Consider the following 22947-nt stretch of genomic DNA (forward strand, 5'->3'; position numbering starts at 1 on the left):
ACTTTCCCAGGTCATGATCCCTCAAAGAGGAGACTTCCTGCTCCATCACCAAGCAGGCTCAGCTCCAGCCGTGGAGCACAGGTGTCGGGTTGACGTCCTGGCATAAAGGGCGATGGTGCTGACAGTTCCTCACACGCAGCACTGGGATCAGCACAGCCAAAAGTCCATGCCATGAGCAGGAACTGAGCAGAGCACCTAATAAGTGCCTTTTTTTTTTTTTTTTTCCTTTAATTTAATAAGTCTCAGCTATCACTAGCAGCCAGCGCAAAGCCTCAAAGCCAAGCAGAATAATACATCCTCGGGCTTTTGTCTCCTAGCTTGCCCTGACGGCTTCTGTTGCAAATCCGTTGTCGTAGCCAGAGACTGGGCTTGAGAAGCCGATTAAACAAAGCTTGCCCTGGCTCCTGCCTAACGCGGCGCTCCCTCGTCCAGCTCCTCATTAACGGGCTCACGGGTACCCACTGCGACTGCTAACTCCGCTGGCTGCTGCTGAAGGGCACGCACCACCCTGGCAAGAGCCTGGATCTGAAGAAAAAAAAAATGCAGCTTTTCTGAGCAGTCAGGGCCCTGTCCCAGAGCTGCGTGGATCGCTGTGCTAGAACCGCTCTCCCGTGGCGGCTGAGCTCAGGTCAGCCTGCTTGGGAATAGCACAGGGCACTGGACCAGCCCGAGAACCATCACGGCTTTGAGGTTTTGCTGGTACAGCCATCCCCCGGCAGAGCTCCCAACAGAGTAGCCTTCCAGCACAGAGGGACTCGATTCGGAGACATGGAGAACATCCGTATCGCTGTGCAAAGAGCCTTGGCCAAGAGCTGACCAAACAGGCACAGCGGTCAGAGTAGGTCCTCACTTTCAGGAGAAAGCAGAACAAACACAAGTACACATTGGCCCTCTTTAGAATAATTATTAAAAAAAAAATCCATAGGAAAACTCCCATTGGCTTCATCAAGGCCAGGATGTGACCCAAGCTTGTGGAGCCGCCCTGAGGGAAGACGATTAGTCTCACTCAGGGGATGCCAAAAAATTTAGCAGAGCATCCATAATCACCCTGAAATGTTCTCTACTAGCAAAGCATAATGGGTTTATCATTTATTTCTCAATTAAGTGGTGCTTAAGTTGACCAGGGAATGGATTCCTATTGTACATTGATTAGCCAATAAAAAGACATTAAAAAGCAAGTCGGATTACGGACAAGGAAAGTCATCCTTCTCCCTCTGCCAAGCGAGGTGTCCTCTTCGACAGGCTGCCCTACCTTCTCTCCACCTCTCCTAGCAGTTCAGCTCTTGTGCAAAACGCTTTTACATAATGAATGAATTCCTAAGGCTACTTGTAAAATTACTAGGCGCAGCCTCGTTAAACATTCATTTGGATTTAAGACAATACATTAAAAATCACAAAGCAACTGAGCACCAAGTGCTATGCTACCATGAAAGCTAAATAATCAGAATAGTTCATCGATGACTTATTCCCCCAGCCGTTAATCCATATCATCCATCCCCACTCCCCACATTCACGAAGTCTCCTGTAGATCAATACCAAGGCTCATTGATTATAATTGGAACAGGATCACACCCTTTTCCTTCCAGGTCCAAAGGCACAATGACTACAAGCCATTAAGTATTTTGTAGCATCACTCAATGACTGTGTTTATGCGATATACGTAGTTATGATTATTCCACTGAATAATGTTCATTTATTTCAGCAACAATCTGACAAACTATATTTATGCTGGACCTTTGGCCTCCTTGCTTGAACTCTGCTCAGCAATGTCTCTCAGCTGGGACTACTTCTAACACACAAACCCTCCAAACAGCTTTCAAACCACCAGTGTTTCTTGGATGTTGTTTTGTTTAAATCTACTACAAAAGGGCATTTTCCTGCTCTCCACTCTTCCACCCTCCTCCCCTTCTCCTCTTCCCTCTCGAGCTGTTGGCCAAAGAAAACCAAGGATTTTAAGTTATATTTCTTGCGTGCCGTCTGTGAGCACTGCGAGTCTGAAGCATTACCACGGTTGGCCCAAGAAGCTGCATTCCACCACAACCACCAAACCCTGGCGAAGCACCTGAGAAACCCCACCGCTACCTACAGTCCCTCAGGAGCTTCAGGGGGGCCTCACCCACCATCTAGGAATGTCGCTTTACAAACACAGATTTAATTACACTCATCTCCATACTGCAGTTGCACAACAGCTTCCCTATCACGCCAGGATTGCTGTGTTTTATGGACAGCCAGCAGCAGAAATATTAATGCTACTTCTGTATTTCAGAGAAAGAAAAAAGGCATAGATACATACCTACATTTTAAATATATATGTCTCTATATATATATGCATGCACACACATGCATAAAAACCCCTTCGCTATGAACGAAAAGGCTGGTTGTCTGAAGGTGTTATAAATGCCCTTCAGAGCTCATTTAGTCTGGTCTGCATAATCTCACCGGTGAATTTGCCACTTGTAAATATTTCAAATTTATGCCAATAAAATCTTCTCAGCAACCAGACAGTCTACATATATATATATATATATATATATCTATATATCTATATATATATATATATATATATATATATATATATATATATATGTATACACATATATATACACATATATACACACACACCCCCATCCACCCACCCCCATGCATGGAGCCATTAACATCCATTGGTGGTTTGTTATTCTTGTGAAATATCAGTAGGGGAACGGAGAGAGAAGAGGGAAAGTCCAAATCATGTGTCCTCACAAAGGACACTGAGCACTCAGCAAGTTGGGAAAGTGGAAGCTCACACCCTGTCGACGAGACAGGGCAGCTCCACATCACTTTTCTTCATGTCAAAACTGAAAGCACAGCAGAGACAAGAATGTCAAGGAGCAGGGAGATAAATGTAGAAACTGATGTCGTGTCATGCTCTCATAAAAGGCCTGGATACACCTACAGAGCCTTCCTTATGACTGTCATATAAACACTACACTGGGGCTGCGTACAGGAGATTAAAGGGGAGGGGAGGGAAGCTTCACATGTGTCATGCTACCAAAGGTTATTTTAGGATCAACTTAGAAGCTGAGTAGTGGGTGGCAGCTGATTATATTACCACAGGCATATTTAAATATCATGGGCCCAAACTCTCATCAGGATCTTTTATAAAGGGTTACAGCTGTGACTTGAGCTTCAACCTCATCCTGCAGAGCAGCCCAGTGCCCCAGCGTTGGGTGATCCTCTCTGGGCATGAGCCTTCCCTCGGAGCAGGACATAGCCAGGACATGAGCGGTTTGGCTTCAAGGCTCTTGTTTGTTCGAGGAACAATGTCAAGGAGTATGCCTGAGACTCGAGCAGGATCTTCCCAGCAAGGACCACGGTGAACCATCACGAGGACACAGCACATGCAATCATCGCACTGACAGTTCTACATGGCCTTGCCATCACAGAGATGTTATCACACCAGCCGGCACCAAAACACAGTTCGCTTGCCTCTGTGCACGACATGAGTCTCAGGAGCTCACCCACTACTTGTAGAGCTCCAGATGTCAGTGGATCACATCTTGACGGCAGCTCTGCAGCTGACAGGTCTTTGGAGGAGTACAGCCCAGCTTACCACGGATTCAGAAAAACCCACGTGAAGAGAGCTCTCTAAGAAATGCCCCTGCTCTCCCACAAAAGCAGCAGCCTTCACAACAGCGACCCAGGAGAACACCACTACCAGGTCATCGAGCCATGTCCACGGCTTTAGATCGCCAAGCAAAGCTGCAAGGCCTGTCTTTAAATTGCCTAACACCAGGTGACTTAGAAGAAACCACATGGTGTGTTCATACAACGGGTGACCGCTGAGCAGAGCACCTAATGGCAGTGCTGTTCTCACATACAGATAGACAGGCCCTCCCGTAAGAGATCCTCCAAATGGCAAGAAAATAAATCAGGCACTTGATTCTCAAATGTTGCCATGACCTCAAAGTTGCAGAAAAAAATTTATATATATGCATACATACGTATTAAATATCTGTAGGCACACACATATGTATGTATATGTTATAGGTACTAATATATTATATAGATGTTGGTGTTATATAGACTATAGATGTTGAGTGTTATAGAGATATTAATATATTATTATGTTTATATATATAACAGGTATTAATCTACCAGATTTCTGCACCAAACCCCTGGTTTGTAATCAGATCCATTTAATTATTTTCAAAGCTTACAGCACAGTTTTGCAGTGCTACTTGTATAACATCTGCAAACATGTATTGAGACTTTTAAAGAGAGTTTTATGTTAAAAAATGAACAGTTATCCTGAAAAGTAGCTAATCATATCTTAATAAATTTGTAGCTGTTAAGCCCTCCAAAACCACTACAGAAAGTCAGTTTCATTTTAGTTCAGATGGAATTCCTCTCCCATTTTTAACTTCTCCAAGATTTTGGTACTTTTGACTACATTGATGGGCTCGTTTGGTTAAAACCAACTATTTCTACTGCAATTCTTGGATGAAGCGCTCTGCTTGTCAGGTTTTGCAGGCACAGAAGCATAAATGAAATCTGAAGTCTGGGACTCTGGGTGGGCAATGCTCCTTCAAGTTGTAATAGCATTCAAATGACACCAGATGTTAACTGCTCCTGTGGCTTCGTCACCTAATAGGACATCACTTCTTGGCTTTTTTCAGCACGGTAGGATCATTCATCACACGGCCACATTCCCCTGGTTTTGGCCTTGAACGTGAGTTAGAATCAGCTAATTCTGGACCTGAGTCTTTGTTGGAATCAGAGAGAACAAGATGCCAGGCACTGCCCATCTTCCCTGTTCAAGCATCCCCAGTAAAGAAACAATTTTTACTAGCTTAGCAGAAAGAGGTTATTTAGTTGTACAGAAGGGGCCTCCAGTGAACTCCAAGATGATCTACTCCATATAGCTGCTATCCAACAAACTAAACACAACATATACTGCAGTGACTGTACATAGTATGGAACAGCCTGAACAATACAAATTTCTAAGGTAGGCACAAAATGCTACTAATGCAGCAACAAAACAATAGACACTAATGCAATCTACACTGGCAAACACCATGTGGAAAAATCATACCAATGCCACTTTCATGTTCCATTAGTTCAGTGTATATACACTCAAAAAAAAAAAATCCAGGTAGAGGGAGGAAATTAAGTCTTTCACCCATAAATTTTCATTTGTTTAAATGAAATTCACACAACCGCAAAGAACCACTATAACCACTAACTTACGTCACCTGCCAGAAACAAGATCAACTCAACAGTTTGCAACTGAGAAGGTTAATCTACTTAGTTTTAGGACAAATCTCTACTCATTATCTTAGTGCAACTACACTCTTCGGCAGAAGGTCACACTACCCACTAAAGAGAAAAATACCTGTCTCCAGTGACCAACCCATGATACCTCATTGAAAGACTATTTTAGCCACCTTCTGGATAGCCTCAAATCAGTGAGAAACATTTATTTCCATAACTTGAAGTTAACATATATTAAAGAGCCCTGATTGTTTCTCCAGTACAAGCCAGGTTGCCTGACAGTGTTTGGAAGATAACTAGTCCTCCTCTGAGCACAATTACATTAGTGCATGACCAAGATGGGGATCTACCCAATTCTCTCTTGATCAAACAGGTCCATATCTTAGACTCCCATCATGTTACTCAGCTGAGCTATTACTCATTGAAAAAGCACAGCAAGTAACTTCTGAACCATTTCACAGGCAACAGCCTTTTTCGCCCCTCCTACATAAACTGAAATGCCAAATACCAAACCTATTTGTAGCAGTCAAGATTAGTTCTAACAGGCAAATCACTGAAAGGATAAACTGATCTGAATGTTTATCTAAACACTAATAATTATTCCTATTTATTAGTTTCTTGTACCCCAGATGCACAGAGTACTTAAGATAATGCAGAAAGTTTGATCCTTGCCTAGAGGAACTCCCATGAGTAGGAAATAAACCAAAGAAAGATGAAACTGCAAGAGAAACCAATCTCAATTTATAACCACTTGTGACAGCAGGGACATGGATCTTGGCTTTCATTCTGCATGAACCTCTTTTAGCCCTCACTGGAATTACCCCACAGGAAGATAACCCATTGCTCGATATTCATTAAGTTACATAAAACCGTAACTCTCCGTATCAACATAACAGAATATCAGAAGGAGATGTCCTATAGACTCTAGGACTTCATCCTCTTGGCTTTTACGGATGTTCTTACCATCTTAAGAGGGTTACCCTGGTGGCATGAGACAGCAGGTCACCTTTGGAGACCACACACACGTTCAGCTTCAGAGAAAAGAAATCTTGAGAGTCAAACAGCCCCACTCCCTTGATTTTGCTCCTACCAAACAGAGCATACCCACGTGAACACACATCTAATGCAACTTACTGATTGTATCTGTGTGCAACTGGGGTTGGTGATTGCTGGCACCACAAACCAGCACAGTGTCCCAATACTTCAGTTCCATGCAAACATTCAGGTTTAGCTGTGATCACTCTGAAGGCAACCAGTGTGCAAGATCATTACCAACCAGCTTCATGCAGCTATACCTTGAAAAGTGACTCCATGAAAGTGGTATGAGGGTGAGGTAGGGAGGAAAGAGGAGTGTAGTGTTTATTTCCTTTTAACTTTCCATCTCATGGGTGTTCAGTGCCATGTCTGAACATGTTCAGACATTTCTTCCCCTCCCCACTTACCCTTCTTCCAAATGCTTGCCCTACAAATTATGTCTGGGATCTGAGAATTAAGCTGAATTCTTTCCTTCTCTTTCTTATGCACACAGAGTAATAAAGAGACTTTGCAATCCAAATTCTGCACTTACGTACACCTGCGTTAACCCCATTGTCCTCAAATTATTCCCTTAACAATGGCTGTGGGTTTGTACAGGTGTTTAACAAGTCCCGTAATTGGAATTCAACAAACAATTCCAACAGCAAGCGGGGGGGAAGGAGTGAGAATTCAGCTCATTCCTTGTGGCACTAGCTAACACGTTCAAGGAACAGGAAAAACAAAAACAAATTTAAAAGGTATTTAGGCATGTGCAGATGCTGACAGGCAACTCGCAAGATTTCCAAAAACCACTGGTTTTCTGCTTAGATCCACAAACCAGAGCAATAGCAGGGAGTATAAATTTAAAACTTTTGCTTCTCACTCACACCATCTTCCCAGTATTCTCTTTAGCCTCCTCCCCACTTCACCAAACATTTCGTTTCCAAAATACATTTTCTAAGCTCCCTCTTGGGATGACAAAATTAGGCCAGAATCCTACAAGCCCAAATGGACGGACCCAGCTGGGCCGAGGACAGTTCTTGGGAGGGGTGACATGGAGATGAGCCCAGCACACGTGCAGGATCGGTGCCGTATCTGCACCACCCGCTCCTGGGAAGGAAAGCATCTCCAAAGCACTTACCATCGCATTCAGAAACAACCCCAATGGGAGGCAGAGAAGCAAGACAAGGCCAGGCAGAAAAGCAAGCCTGAGAAGAAGACACTGGCTGCTCTGCATCACCGCCTCAACTAAACTCAACAGCTGGTTTTCTAGGCTGACCTATGTTTCGCATAGCTGTAAAAATCAAATAAAAGCCTTCTGCTGTTGTCATGAGGTCCTGTTTGCGACGACGACTGAAAATTAGCTTCCTCCAGCCCTTTCTCTCCATGTATCAAGCTGCAGCTGGGACATCAGCTGTAGATGTAGTTAGGCTTTGTTGCGATGGATAACTTGGTCACAACAGTAACAGGAAAGGTTATCCGGCTGGCACATGAAAGAGATCAGTGACTTTATAGGGCCAGCAATTACTCCTTAGTGATGGAGAATTACTACAGAGCACTCATTACTGAAGAGATGCCAGTTACTGACAAATTACCAGACTGAGAAATTAATTACCAGCTGAGAAAATAATGCACAAGGGATAGGACTGAGAAAGCCATGTTCAAGAGAGGTCCATAATTTGGAACAAGTACATTCTAATCAACAATTAGTCCTGGTACAATTAGTACCACACTGGGTACTCTTTTAGGATGGCAGACATCACAACTGGTCTGCAAACCATCAACGGTTGAGATGAAATAGCATCCTCTAAAATGGAGACATTGTTCAACCTGACCATGACATTGTCCAACACACAGACACGGCTCTATGCTCCAATACTGCATAAGCAATTCAGCATTACTGCCAGGAAAATCATCATCTCCCAACTTCTCCTCGCACCTACAAGTTGACTCCTACATGTTCAGAAAGCCCTCACGTATTCACGCACCAGGCTCACAGACAAGGCAAGCGAACGAGGGGGAACGCGTGCTCCGAGGATGCGTGCACAGAAGTGTGCTTTGCTCAATGCCAACAGGCATTTTGCAAAGCAAACTCCAAGACAAGCAATTTTTCCACAGCTTTTTCATGCTAGGGGCCATCTCCATGGAGAAAAAAAAAAAAAAAAAAATATATATATATATATATATATAATATATAAAATCTGCTTTTTACTAAAACAAAATCTAGTCAAATTCTTCATCATCATCCAGTGGAAAATAATTGAGAGGGGTGGAGTTGGAGAAGTAAATCTGTATACAAAAACTGCACATGACCTCTGAGCTACAATTTTCACAGCCACAAGTATTTGTTAGTTTTAACGATGTTTCTGTAATCATCAGCAAGGCCTTCCTTTTTGCATATCATAGGAACCTGGTGCAGATGCTGCCTGATCCCAGGTCTCCAGGAGAGAAGAAGGGGGGATGAATTAAACATACAAAACTCGTTGGGTCCCAACACAACACCTAACCGGCCATGCCACAGGCCTTGAAGGCAAAACGATACAGAAACACAAGAGACAAGACATCAGCCTAACGGGCTCCTGTCCTTCTGCATTCAGATGGGCTGGTGAATGAAGGGGAGAAGCATAACATTGACAAAATGATTAAGTAAAATAGCCAAGGTCGCTACCTCCAAACCTTTACAAAGCAGGGACCATACATTATTTCAAGGAGAACAAATAAAAGGCAATCACAAAGCCTAAATCGCTAAGTAAATGGACATCAAAATGGCTAATTCTGCACTCAGGACAATTAATGGGTGGAGGAAAAAAAAAGAAAACAAAAAAAAAAATCAAGGAGCTTATTATTTTATTTTCTTTAAAAGTAAAGGCATACAGGAAATTTAGCAGTCACATCATCTTCCTTGGGCAAGAACACCCACACTGCTCGCTCGCTCATTCACTCCCGTTTTTCTCTGTGCAGCATCTGACCAAAAGGAGACCAGACCAAGGCCTCCAGACCCTCCTACATCACGCACAGCAACAACTCTGATCTTTACAGTTTTATTTGGCTTGTTCACAAGGCCCAGTATCACATAAGCCACAGGCTTGATCCTTCTCCTAGTAAGAGCAATGGCAAAACTCCAGCAGATTCAGTAGCTCTGGACAGACCTTGCAGTGGCAAGGGGATAAACTTTAAGGGTCTGAGCCTAATTCATTCACTCTTCTTGCCTCCACAAGTAATCCTATTAAAAGTAATGGGACTGCTCCTAAAAGTCAAAAGATGTGGGACCGAATAGGAGGAGAAATTGGGAAATATTTGCGGTTCACCCTCCAGCAGAGCACAAGTGTATTCCCCAAAGCATCCTCTTATTTCTATATATCAGAGTACCAATATGAAAACAAAATGCCTGAAAACGTCATTCGAGGCAGGAAGAAGCAGCCCAAGTCCTTCTTCTTTTAGAACAAGGGCAATCGAATGATAAGTAGCTGAAAATGTGGCCACACACACACACTCCTTCATATACACATACATACACAGAGGCAGTTCATCAGAAGTGAATCGGAGAGAGAAAGATGAATTTGAACCCTTTATCCTCTGTCCTTTATAAAAGCTGCCACTCAGTAAACGGAGATTGCTCTAATTACTGTGACAATTCTGCACCCCGTTCAAACAACTTTTGTGCTCTGGACAGGTTTCTCCGCGAGTTTGAAATTCTTGGCCTGAGAACCACTCTTGTCTAAAAGAGGTTTCTCCTTGCAAGCGCAGAATGCAACACTAACAAGTTGTTCCTCTTTTCAGCTCCTTTCATTCTCCTCTTTTCCAATTGCCTGATTCAGGGCTTAATGGAAACTTGTCAAGGCTTTTCTTCCCACAAACCCTGTAGAGCCCCAAGGCAATCTGTGCACAGAGTAACCACAGGAATCTCATATTGTCAATTAAAATTGAATAGACACCTGATAACCAAGTATACGCTCACGAATAATATACATCACATACACAGATGTGCCCACGTAACCAGTCCAATACTCGTGTTCAGGCACACCAGCAGCGCCAGTTCCCATTTACAACCACCCGGCTACGCCCACGCTCTAGTTTTCACTTTTTCATTCCATATTTATGGAATTTAATTTCATATTTAATAAATTAAAAACAAAGCACTTTAAAGTACCGTAGTCGAGCAACAGATTTCAATGGAAAATAAACTAACTACGTATACCAGGCATTTGGCCTTTAATAACCCCAGGGATTGTAAAGATATTTAGCTGCTATCCAGATAAAATAAGCTCTGTGGATATTCTTTACACAGCGGTTTTGTGACCAGTACAGTAGTTATGTTTGTGACTAGCTCCTGTAAAGTACCTTTATTCTTTTAGTTTTTCTTTTTTTTTTTCTCTCTTTTTTTTTTTTTTTTTGACAGAGACATGTTTTAAGCTACATTTTATGGTGCAGTTTAAGAACTAAGAAAAAGCCCATAGGGGAAATATAACAGGAATCGGAAGTAAACTGAGACATTTGTTTAGTAATAATAAAAATCTCAAAAACTTCAGTTCTAGACAGACAACTATAATCTGTAACTCCTTTCAAAGGGAAAAAAACACCTCCTTGCCAATGTCCCAGAGAAAACAAAGGTAGAAACACTGATTGCCATCTTATTCTTCTGATGTGTTCACTCAAGGTCATACCTTCCCCGGATTCTTTAATATTGGCAAACGTTTATAATAGCGTAATTTCAATAGCAGTCTGTTCAGCCTGGGTGTAGATCAATGCAGCATCTATATGCTGTCTTCCAGCCCTTGTCTATGTCAAAGCAGTGGCCCTGGTTTTATAAATCTCTTAAATCTAATTAAACCAGTGCAAACCTCTTACTGTGTGTGCTCCCAAACCAGTTCACTGGTTTAACCAAGTTAAAATTATTCAGGCTAGGGTTTAAAGCAGTTCCAACAGAACCATTATCAAATATTTGCATCAGCTAAAAACAGAAATCAATGTAGTGGCTTGTCTCCAGTATAGAAAAACCTATAGCCTCAGACTTTTCCAGATCATTATTTAAGGAGTGACTGAGTCCAGTGGGAGTTTGGATGTGCTCAGAGAGGTACACCCCCCCCACATTTTTTTTCCTCCATCTTTCCTGTTCTTAAAATAGGATGATTTGCTTCTATTGTATCAACATCTAAGAATCTCTCATATTCCCCAGAAAGTCCCTTTGCAGTATTTTCAGTTTGGCATTTTCTAACTATTACTTCCCACATCCTCCTTTTGGAATTTTTTGGTGTCTCAGCTGCATCACCACCACTCGTGAATTAAAAAGCAGGGACTCATTTTGTTGCATATAGCACCTTTCACACCACAGATCTCTAGAGAGCCCTACAAAGCTGTGAGAGAGATACTGGTCGAGCACAATTATATGTTCGTACTTGGTAGCCATTAGGCGTGCTATCGTACTTCCCAGGGAGCCTAGGGCGTTAAAACTTGTTCTGCCAAGAGGGGAAAACAGTTAGGCGGGACTAACTGTATCAGTAGGACTAACAAAATGGTTACAGGACCTTTAACATCACAGACAGTCCCTCCTGAATTCAGCCTCGCTTCCTGGCCGAATACCCGCAGGAGCTGGGTACTTGAAACATCCGACCACAGAAAGAAGCTGCCCTCCCATCTTCTCCACTTCCTTCAGCAAGCAGCAAAAGCATTTCAAACAATGCAAATCCACTCTCTGCTCACCAAAGCCTACTTGTCTCCTACAATTTCTATCATTTTCCTGTCATCATTTCTCCTTTGCTGAAACCAGCAGCATATGAGTCAGAGAACAATCATTAACTTTTACAACTTCCATACAAATCCACCTACTGGTATCAGAAAAGCAGTATTGACATGCAACACGGCCTCGGACTAAATCCTGATCCTGCCAGGATGGAGAAGTCAGGTACTGCAGAAGCAGGAGCTCATTTGAGAAAGTACCATTGGAAACATAACTAATTTTTCTTTTTCCAAGACCGAAGGACGACACAGAAGCAGCAATATATCAATACGATATTTAGTCAGGTTTGGCTTTTTCAATACCTTTATCCACTTTTGAAGAAGTTGGCCATTGGCTGAAGACACACAGGGCCTGATCCAAAGCCCCTCGTTATTAATAGAAGCCTTTTTTCCACCGACTTCAATGGATCTTGGACCAAGCCCAAGGAAGACAAGATTTCACAGCAGTAAGAGTGACACACATTCTCAGCATTCAAAATAAAACAATACACGGCATTTACGGTGTCAATCTGTACAGCGTAGTTTTGTTTGTGTTTTCCTTTTTTAAAATAGGCTCTAGGCTGTCGGATTAATGCACCCAAAACGTCTCTCTGAAGTTAGAAGGAGCTACGGGCAGATACCAAATGCCATGGTAAGATATATAATAATCCCAGCATTTCCCCCAACTAGAATATAAAGGCATCCTCTACCACAACATCTCCTATAAGCTGCTGCAGCCACACTGTAAAGCGTCTCATCATTACAAACTCTTCTAGTAACAGCTACAACATTACCCACGATGAATTAATTTGTATTAATACAGCTATCACACGCATTTCCATACGAAACCCATTGTTCTGGAGCATTAATAAAAACCTCACCAAGTGAAGTAATGTGGTACCCCTATATTTAGTTTAAAGAAATTAAAATAAATGCATTAAAACAAAATTGCTAATATCTTTAGTACATCATAATTGGCACAGCAAGCAGAAACCCAGTTATCTTCTCAGTACGTATTTATAGCATCACCCTTCCCCATTCATTCTGCATTTTCTTAGAGAATCTGCTGTACCCTACATCTGCAATTCATTGACTTTACAATTTACCACATGTTGAGATGGAGAGGTCTCAGCTCCATTTGAATCACTGCACAAATATGCAAGTGATTTATCGTTTTAAAACTGAAGACTGCAGAAGAACGACTCCACTTTTCCTGAACATTACTCCTTCTGGCAGACCATGAACAATTACAGCGCGTACTAATTAAGCTCTGTAAATGTGCTGTGCCCTGCTAATGCCTACCAGGCCTCAAATTTAGTTGCATGAAGCCAAACTTCAGCCAGCGACTTAACTCATTCAGCACTGCCCGGTTGCCTGAGCACGACCCCACGAAGAATAAGGGTCGAGGGTTTAGCCGACCTAAAACAAAGGCGCGAGGCTGAACAGATTTTGCCGGAAAGAATCGGAGGGGGGGGATGCTGGCGGGAGAGGGGGTGGGAAGCGTCTTGGGAACCTGGGGAACATCCTTGTTGATAACCTGTTAAAAAGGTACAATACCACACCAGCTTCGCAGCGCGGTGCTGGGGGATTCCGATCTGTCCCCGGGGGCTAATAAGTCACAGCGCTCCATTGATTAGGGAAATGCATAAAACCTTCAACGAAACTGTACAGCTATCTGTGGAATGGCCAAACTGACAGCCCCCTTTTTTTTTTTAAGTTGGGTTTTACATGGCTCGTAGAAGAAAAACATATGGGCGAAAGAACGTAGCTTTCCACCACACACGTAACCCTGCCTTTTTCTTAATTAGCCTCCAAGCACGACAGTCACCTACAGGGAACCCAAAATCAACTGCTAGAGAAATTAAAGTTAAAAGTAATACCGAGGCATATTTGAGTAATCACAGTATCTCGTTAAAACAAACACACACCTCCCAGCACAGACAAGACAGCAGCACTTCAAATCTGACTGTCCACTCTAGGAAAGCGTGTTTAATGGGGAGCGAGCTGAGAATAACGAGCCTTGCTGAGTGAAGCAGTGGTTCTCCCGGGGCCCCAGACTACCTTGACACTTAAGAGTCAATCCCCAGATCCCAAGCTTCTCCTCCAACCAGCCATTCAAATACTGGCCTTTCCTCCCCCCAAGTTTCTACAATTTCCCCTTGTGCTCCAACATCCCTCCTTTGTCCTGCAATTACTCTCCAGCAGCCCCCTCTCAGCGTTCCTCCCCCCAAAACACCAGCCTCAGCACATCTCCCCCTGCCCCTCTGCGCTGACCTACACGTCCATCCCAGACTGTCCCTTCCAGCAGGACGCAGGGCTTCTCCCCTAAAAACCACCTCTAACCTCAACACCTCGATTCATTCAGCACATATTTTCCCTTAACATGAGCTTTTGCTGCTTTTTAAGAGGCCCTGGTTTTATACACACAAAACTGTCTAATATATGCACTGCCAAGCATCCAGCTTTCGCGTAAAACCCGATGCATTTTCTTTTTCTTCTCTCCCTGGCTCAGTGGTCCGTGAGAAAATTATAAGACGTTTCCAGGTGTCATCTGTCTTTAAATGTTTGCTTGTGTCGGTATCTAGGAACCACTGCCCAATGCTGCTGAGATCTCTGTAAAGGACACTTCTTCAGCCTGGCCGCGTCACACACAGCTCAGCCTTTACAGCACTGCAAGCGTTAATTATAAACTTCAGAGCCTACATTAAAAAAAAAAAAAAAAAAGGCACAAACATGAACCAGCAGTTGGGAGGAGGAGCAGAAATATTCTTCGCTTTTGGGTGGGGAGAGAGAGGATTTCCATATCTCCCCCCCACCCCCAGCAACACACTCCATCTCTCATTGCTTATAATTAGTGAAAGAAATTTGACCCACTGCCAGTGTCTGTGGACCTTGGATATTATAAGGCCAGCGTGGCGTCAAATATCTTAACATTCATAAGTGTTATAGGCTGTAAATAAACCCCGTGGATTTATGACCCTGCAGTGCTTGCCAGCAAACGACTGTGGCACATTTCTTTCAGCAGACCTGTCGAGGTGCAAGTTTGCCTTTGGTTGTAAAATTAACCATTTCCTTCACAAATGTGCCCAATTAGAAGTCAAAGTTTTAAGGCTTACTTACATATTTGCCAGGACGCGGTACTGAGGAGACGCCCGGGGGGAACAGAGCTTTAAACTTCCCAAACCTCACAACAACACCACCCCCCCCCAAAGCAAAACTCACGACAGCCCCAGTGTAGGAGCAGAGTGCCTGATTTCACCCAAAAACCCGGAGAAAAAAAAAAAAAAAAAAAAAAAGCCCAAACCGACAACCTGACCACTTTGATATTTCCATGTGCCTATGGCCAGCCCTCATTTTTGGCTGCTGGGGGGCGCAGGCGTCCCCCCCGGGCTGTGCCTGGAGCAGGATCTCCTCCCTTCCCCCAGGATAATGTCATCTGCTTCCTGTGTAGGAGAGCATTTGCTAAATCCAGGTTGTCTCATGCTTAACTGCCAATAATCCAACTTCCACATAACTCCCAGACAGCTGGGAAAAGGTCCTCAGAGTTTTTAGTCATGGTACAGAAACACACGTCCACACAAAAAATCTGCAGCTGTCCTTTTTCTCTACACCACATTTTTTTTAATCTGATTTTGGGGCCCAGTCACGAGAAGTCGGACAAATTTAAAATATTTTTACCTACATTCTGGTTTACAAGCTCCAGTGAAAGCTGCAGCATAACTCCTTCTCCCCCCTCCATCTTCAGCTGACAAATGAGTACATATTTGCTTGAACAAAAAAACGAAGAGGAAGGAGGAAAAAAATAAAAAAAAATACACACTCAACATCATCAGTCCATGTATGAATGCATTCAAAAAACCTGGAAAGGCATCTACTGTATTTTTTTTTTTTAGTACAGATCAGCCACTGCTGCACCTATTAAAATTGTTCGATTTCCAAAGCAAATATTATTTTTAATGAAGTGCAGTCCTGCAATTATCCTGTACACTCAAGTAACAGTACTGCATTATATTGTTTTGCAAGGTCCCAGAAACATGAAACTTTTCTCTAATTTTCATAGCCCCCTAAAGAGAAGCTGATTGACTAAGCAATGCAGCATTTGCTCCACAATGAAATCTTATCAGGAAAAAAAAAAAAAGTTAAAAATAAATCAGCTTCTTTACTGAAAATAAGTTAACAAACACAGTCTGTTTGCCATTGTATACCAGCTATGCTAATGATATAGCAGAGTGATTCAGCAATCTACCTAATTAAGCATGAGGAAAGTTTCTTTATGGAGGTTCTATTTGACTTACACCACAAAATCATCAGTTCTTACTTAAAAGCTTGGTTTTTTACCCAAGTCCAGAAACCTTATTAAAAGCATGTCCATTCAATTAAAAAAAAAAAAGGCAAATAATTTACTCTCCATTGAATAGCTATGTATCATAAAGTACCAAAGTGCTGACATACTAAGTTGTATCTACGTTATTAAACTATTGGTGGATGTTAATACTGTAATCCATACTACAGACATTAAACCTCAACCATAAAGATTAGTAAAGAATTAATATTGTCACACCGAGACTGAAACCTTAACACACCAGTAATAAATATTTCCAAAGGAGATGAGAAACAATTAGCATAAATACCAAAAGAAGGGCTAGAACACCTGTTCTTTTTCAGTGCGATAAGCATTTTATTGTTCTCTATTTAAAATGTAATGACCTGTGTAATTACAGTAATATTACATTGTATTGCAAGGGCTTGGAATGTCACACTTTGAAAAGTGTTGTCAAAACAATTGAAGGGAAGAAAAAAAAAAAGGACCACCATTAACCCTTCGCACCCCAGGGTCTACAGCTTTTGTATTAGGAAGGATTATGTTGTTTGACTCAGCAGATAAAGGAAAACACCCATTTTTCAAGTCAATTAAAGAAAAAAAGTTTCTTCCTGAACGTAAAAGCCAGGCAAGGTGGCTACTCTCCACCACAGCTGTTTCCAGCTCCCAAACTTCAGGACTAAATGCAAGCTCACTCCTACAGTCTCACTCAGCAAGCAACAATTCAGGGGAAAAGAAGATGCAATACCACCAATAAAAATATCTGCCAGCAGAGTTTTCTCAAATCATAACACATCTAACCGAACACATTAAACCAAGCTCTAAATTCAGGGTAAAAATTAAATATACCCCTTCTTTATTTTCCAACTCTGAAAGGAAAACATTCTCCTAAAACATTCTCCCTAACAAGCAGCTACCCCAGTCCTTCTGCAAGTGCAGGTATGGCACTGGCACTCTCAGATGCATTACTTCATTACTACTTGACTAGACCTCTAACTTAAAAAACACATCTAATCTTAAAAGCAATCTGCGGTATACTACCAAAAGCAAGACTAACATGAAAAAAAAATCTTTGACTTTTAAAAATAAAATTACTCCTATTAAGCTTTATAAAGAGTTTGCAGTATTTAAAGCATTATTCTTGAGATAATGCATTATTCATCATAAGCAGATTTTATGATACTTCATAATTCTTCACATTCCTGTAGCAGTAAAGCTGCCCACGAGTTTGCTCTTGAACAGACAATTACAGGTACATTTACAAAACACAAGAATCCCGCTACACCCCCAAATAAAACAAAAAGAAAAAAACAAACACACACAACAAAAAAAAACCACACCCACAGACCTTCAAGATTCTACAACAGCAAAAGGAAAAACAATTTTACTACTCATTTGCATCACCTCTTTACTTTGCAAGCTCTGAAACTCAACAAATATGGCTTCAGGAAAAACTACATAAATAAAAATAAGATTCATAATTATGCAGTATCATCTGTACCTTTTCAATCTGTATTTTAAAAAAAAGAAAGATCTAGTTCATCTGGAATTGAAAGCTGGTAGAGCAGAGCACTAGAATCCACCTAAAAACTGTGAGACAGACAGCAGCTATCCCGCTGAATCTTTATAACATTCTGCTCTCAGGCCTAAATAAACAACTTTAATTTTTCTTGGCTATAATTGTCAGGCAAACAAACAAGCATACGGAATGTGAAAGAATAAGGTTAAGAAGATAGGATGCTGGAGCCTGGATGTGGAAATAAGAATATTGCCTATTGAGTGTGGAAATATCCTTTCAGAAACCATCTGATAACACAAGCAGGCCACCTGCTATATCAACAATAAAACGACCTGTAATCTTTTGTACAGTACTTTTATTTCACACAAACCAAACATTCCTATGGAGGCCTTTTTTAACTGTGGGGGAGCAAGGGGAGGAAGAATACTTCCAGGAAAGCTAACTGCTGAAGGATCCTATCTTCATATGCTAAGGGAAAAAGGATCTGTAATCAAGGTAATGAGGAAAAAATAAATAAGTGTTGCTGCTGTAAGAAAAATGCTTAAAGAATACAAGAGCGGAGGTGTGCTTCCTACCAGCCTGCGCTTGGAACAGTGGAATGCATTTAAGGTAAAAAAAGAGGAGGAGAAAAAAAAAAATACAAAGGTTCACAATTTGTAACAAAGTGACCCGTAACAAAGATTGTTTGCCATCTGGGTACTGGTGCTTATAGAATTTGGAATTTATCACCATCATCCATATACATGTGGATGACCGTATTCAAAAGGAAAAATATAATGCATTCAGCCCCTGAATTCCCCTCCCAATCATTACAATTGCAAACTGCAGTTGCCCCTATGCTGCTGTCCCAGAAATCACCTCCTTGCAAGAAGAGCCTTACAAGCTACCAAAATAAAACGCTTCCACAGCCCCAACTATATGCAAAGCCAGAAAACCTTCCTTACTACCTCCCTGTCACTCTGCATTTACTAATCTGTGTCTACTGACGTTTTACTAAGTGAAAACAAGACTGACCCGATGTTTAATATTTTAATGCTCTAAAACACTTGTAGATCTGATACACTGAAGTTGTCCACGCCCTCAGTCATTAGTACGGCTTCAACATCTACCAAACAGTAGATCTATTATTGTAAATCGCTATCTCGTATTACCACAAGGAAAAAAAAAAGTGTATAAACACACACGGCGATGGTGGGGACGCTTCAGATTTAGAAACACCCAGAAGAAACAGAACGGCAACGCTAAACCCATCGGTAGGAATACGCAGTATTTTGTAGTCCCAGTGGATTCAGCCATTTTAGCTAAATATTTTTTAAACTCTTTAAAAAGAAAGAAAACGTGACATTTGAGAAATCTGATGTCAGAGCAGAGCACACCGTGCATGACACTACGAGCAGAAAACCAGCTGGGACTACAAACCCACCGGCAGACCCCGAAGTTTCCTGGGATCTGGGCTAAAACTTGCTTTACCTCCACCCAGAGGCGTGCAGACAAGCACACCCCTGCCTCTGAACCCGGGGTTAAAAAAAAAAAAAAAAAGGCCAAAAAAAGCAACAACAAAAAACCGGACGCTTTCAGCAAATTGTTTTTCTACCAGCATACTTCCAGGAGGAATTTTGCTCGACTTGTTTGATTATTGTTGTTGTTGTTAGAGCTAAGCCAGGCGATTTGTTTCCGGACTCAGCCCTCTGCTTTGCTCTCACCCGCAGGTTTTTCCTTCCCCACCCCCAGCACCGCAAGGCACACACGCAGACACGGCGGCTTCGGGGCTGCTTCCCGCGGCACAGCCCAGGTGAGGAGGGGCCCCCGCCGCCCCCGGGGCAGCGGTACCGAGTTCCAGCCCCCGCCGGGCCCGGGCCGCGAACTCGGGACCGGCCGCGGGGCCGCCGCGCTGAGGCCGGACACAACTCGCGGCGCCCGCGGCCGGGAGGGGACGTCGCCCCGTGCGGGGCACAATGAAATTCGCCGCTCCCGCGGGCGGGGGGGTGAGGGCAGGAGAGGGTTAAGGGGGAAGGGAAGGAAAGGGGAGGGGGGAGCCGGCCCAGCCGCCACGGAGGGCAGGAGGTGACGGATCACCATGGAAAACGAGGAGTTTGGAGGGAGATCCCAGCTTCGGCTGGGAGAAAATAACCCCCTTTCCCAACGAAGGGGAGAGGGGAACGACGAAGGGGAACAGGAAGAGAAGAGGAAAAGAAAAAAGAAAAAAAAAAAACCAAGCTCCGATTGTTTATATTTATTGTCAGTTTTGTTTTGAGCCTGGATTAGGCAGTGTTTGGATTCTGTTCGGGTTTGTTGTTTTGGTTGTTTGTTTTTTTTTTTTTTCTCACCGCTCCCTCGCAGGGGAGGTTAAGAGGGCTTCAGAAAACTGCCCACAAAACTGAAAGTAAAAAGAAAAAAAAAAAAAAAGGCAAAAAGAAAAGGGAAAAAAAAATATGGCGAAGTGTAAACAAACCCCCTCCCGCCGCGGCCCGCGGAGTTTGGAAAGTTTGCGGCGCGGGGGAGGGGGCGCCGGGCCGGGCGAGCGGGGGCAACGGGGAGCGCGGCGGCGGCAGCCGGGGGAGGAGGACAGGAGGGGGCAAACGAAAAGGCACTTACCGTTCTCGCCGTCGGAGAGAGCGATCCGTTGGGCAGATACGGGCTGCTGAGGTCGGGGATCATTATAAAGGGATAACCCGGGTATGGTGGGCCCTTAAACAACCCTCCATCTTGCCTCTTCGCAGCTAACATGGCGGGGGAGACACGAGCGGGAGCGGGGAAGGACGGGGGCAACAGAGGGGAGAGGAGGGAGGAGAAGGGGGGAAGGAAAACTTTTTTTAGAAAGTGTCCCAGAAAGAGGAGCCGGGCGCCCGGCGGAGGGGCGGCGGGCGGTGCGGGGCGGGCGGCGGAGCCGGCCGGGCCCGCCGTACTCACCTTCCTCTAAACTTTCCCGGGATTTATCTCTGAAAGTTTCGGACCGAGGCGGGGGCCGCCGCTCCGCCTGGGAGCGAGCCGGGGGTCGGCGTGGGGCAGTTGGGGATGCGGGTGGTGGGGTGTGTTTGTTTTTTTTTTTTTTTTTTGGGGGGGGGGGGGGGAGGGAGGAGAGGAGGAATAAAAGGCGAAGAAGAAGAGGAAAGGTGCGGGGAAGAAGGGTTGGAAGGAGAAACAAACAGAACAAAACAGAAGGCATCGTTACAAGTTGGTGCCGCGGAGGAAAGTTGGGCGCCGGCGGGAGCGGGACCCGGCGCGGCGCCCCCGGCCCCGGCCGCGGCCCCGGGCGGGCAGCGCGGCCCCCGCCCGCCGCCCGAAACGGCCCCGCGGGGGCTTCCCCCGTACCTCCGAGTCTGAGGAGCTGTTTTGATTCGTTTCTGATTCATTGACGAGAGACGACTTGACATCAGCTAAATCCCTCTCCGCCGAGGAGTTCTCGGAGATCTTCTCCTCCTGCTCCCCTTCGTCTTTGAAAGAGATCAGTTCATCGTTGGCGCCCAGGTCGTCCCCTCCACCGCCGTTCAGCTGCGGCATTTTCCTCCTGGCTCACCCCACCAGCAGCAATTTTGCAAAAAGGGGAAGGGGGGGAAAAAAAAGAAGAAAAAAAAAAAAAAAAAGAGGGGAATGGGGGGGAAAAAGGAAAAAAGAAGAGGGGAGGGGGGGAAAGTTTGCACCAAAAAAAGAAGAGTCCAAGGTGAAAGTTTCTTTTTTTTCCCCTTCTCTTTCCTCCTGGGGAGGGGAAAAGAGGGAGGAGGAGGGGAGGGAAATGTCTCTTCTTTGCTCCTTTGCACCAGTGACTTTAGGCTTCTTCCTTTCCTTCTTCGGGATTTTCTCTTTCTTTCTTCCAGGGAGCTGGTCGGCGTGCACTGCGCGCACGCACTCGCACCCGCGCACGCACTCACGAAAAAATTAATAATAATAAAAAATATATAACGGGGGGAGGGGGGGGACGTAGGAGAAAAAAAAAAATAATGCAACAAACAAACCCAAGAAGTCAGCTGTAACGGGGGGGCAGCCGCCGCGGATATTGGGAGCCTGTGCCGCTCGGGTTTGAGTGAGTTGAAGTTGGACTGAGAGCTTTTCAGTTCAAAGGCGGCGCTGATTGACAGATAGAAAAAGGGGGATCGAAATCCGGAGGAACGGAGAAGTCTGGGATCCGGGATTATTGACAGGGAGCGAGAAACACACCAGGCACTTAATGAGATGCAGGAGGGGGCGGGGGCTCCCCGGTGACGTCTGCATAAATAAACAGGTCTGGGGCGCGGGAGGGGGAGGAGGAGGGTGGGGGAAGTAGGAAACTAACAATGATCCTTTTTGGCATGGGAGCGGGAGGGCGAGGGGAGGGGGGCGGGCTGCGGGGGGGCCGCCGGGGGAGGCGGGACACAAAACGGGGGCGGGGGGGGTGGTGCAAAAAAAAAAAAAAAAAAAGAAAAAAAAGGAAAAAATGTGCACCGTAGCCCTGAGCTGCAGGGCGAGGGAAGTGAGGGGAAAAGCACCCAAACGAGTGCCCCTGCCCCCGCTCCTTGGAAAGCACTAACTTTTACGTACTGGGTATTAATAACCGTCTCATCTCCGTGCAGCCCATATTCTTCTGAAGGATGTGTGCCCTTATTATTTGTGTACATGTGACTACGGGGTGGTTGGTTGTTTTTTGTTTTTTGTTTTTTAAACCGTTAACATTTTTCTTGCCACTCGTTGGAGCTAAGAAACTCCAATCATAATAAACACTATAATAAAAAGCCTTTTTTTAGCAGCACTTGCGCCTTGCATTTATTATGGTTATAACACGCAGGATGAAAATGTGCGAGATCAGTCGCTGAAGATCAGATGTTTCCAAATTATCTAATAGTAAGGCATAATATTTTTTGGTCCTTGATGTAAAAAAAAAAAAAAAAAAAAGAGGAGGAGAAGGAATGTGACTGCTAAGAAGTTAATTAGCATGGCAGGACGGAGAATCAAGGACTCCCAGACTTCAGAAGTGAAAAGTTGTGGTGGTGGCGTGAACATCACGCTGGGGGAAATCAAAGTGAAAGTGGGTTGGTCCCGGCAGCGGGGGGAGCCGGGGGAGGGGGGGGGTCCCCGTCCCGGGCGGCCCCGGGTCCCCACGGCTGCGGGGGCAGCGGAGCCGCCCGCCCCCCAGCCCGGGCGAGGGGGCTGC

General features: G+C 44.2%; 1 protein-coding gene across 14 annotated transcripts in view; it reads right to left on the minus strand.

The window, feature by feature from the left end:
• Window positions 1-21953, minus strand: part of TCF7L2 (transcription factor 7 like 2) — a 178326-nt gene extending 156373 nt beyond the window's left edge. For all 14 annotated transcript variants that reach the window (XM_065638652.1, XM_065638650.1, XM_065638663.1 and 11 more), the window contains exons 1-3: window positions 21135-21953; window positions 20733-20799; window positions 20418-20542 (exon numbers count right to left, since the gene is read on the minus strand). In XM_065638652.1, the coding sequence (XP_065494724.1) occupies window positions 20418-20542; window positions 20733-20799; window positions 21135-21323 (381 nt within the window). In that variant the 5' untranslated portion in view covers window positions 21324-21953. The remainder of the gene's footprint in view (window positions 1-20417; window positions 20543-20732; window positions 20800-21134) is intronic.
• Between the last annotated feature and the right edge of the window lie 994 nt (window positions 21954-22947).

The sequence above is a fragment of the Caloenas nicobarica genome, chromosome 7 (genome assembly GCF_036013445.1).
Source record: "Caloenas nicobarica isolate bCalNic1 chromosome 7, bCalNic1.hap1, whole genome shotgun sequence".
Taxonomy (NCBI): Eukaryota; Metazoa; Chordata; class Aves; order Columbiformes; family Columbidae; genus Caloenas; species Caloenas nicobarica.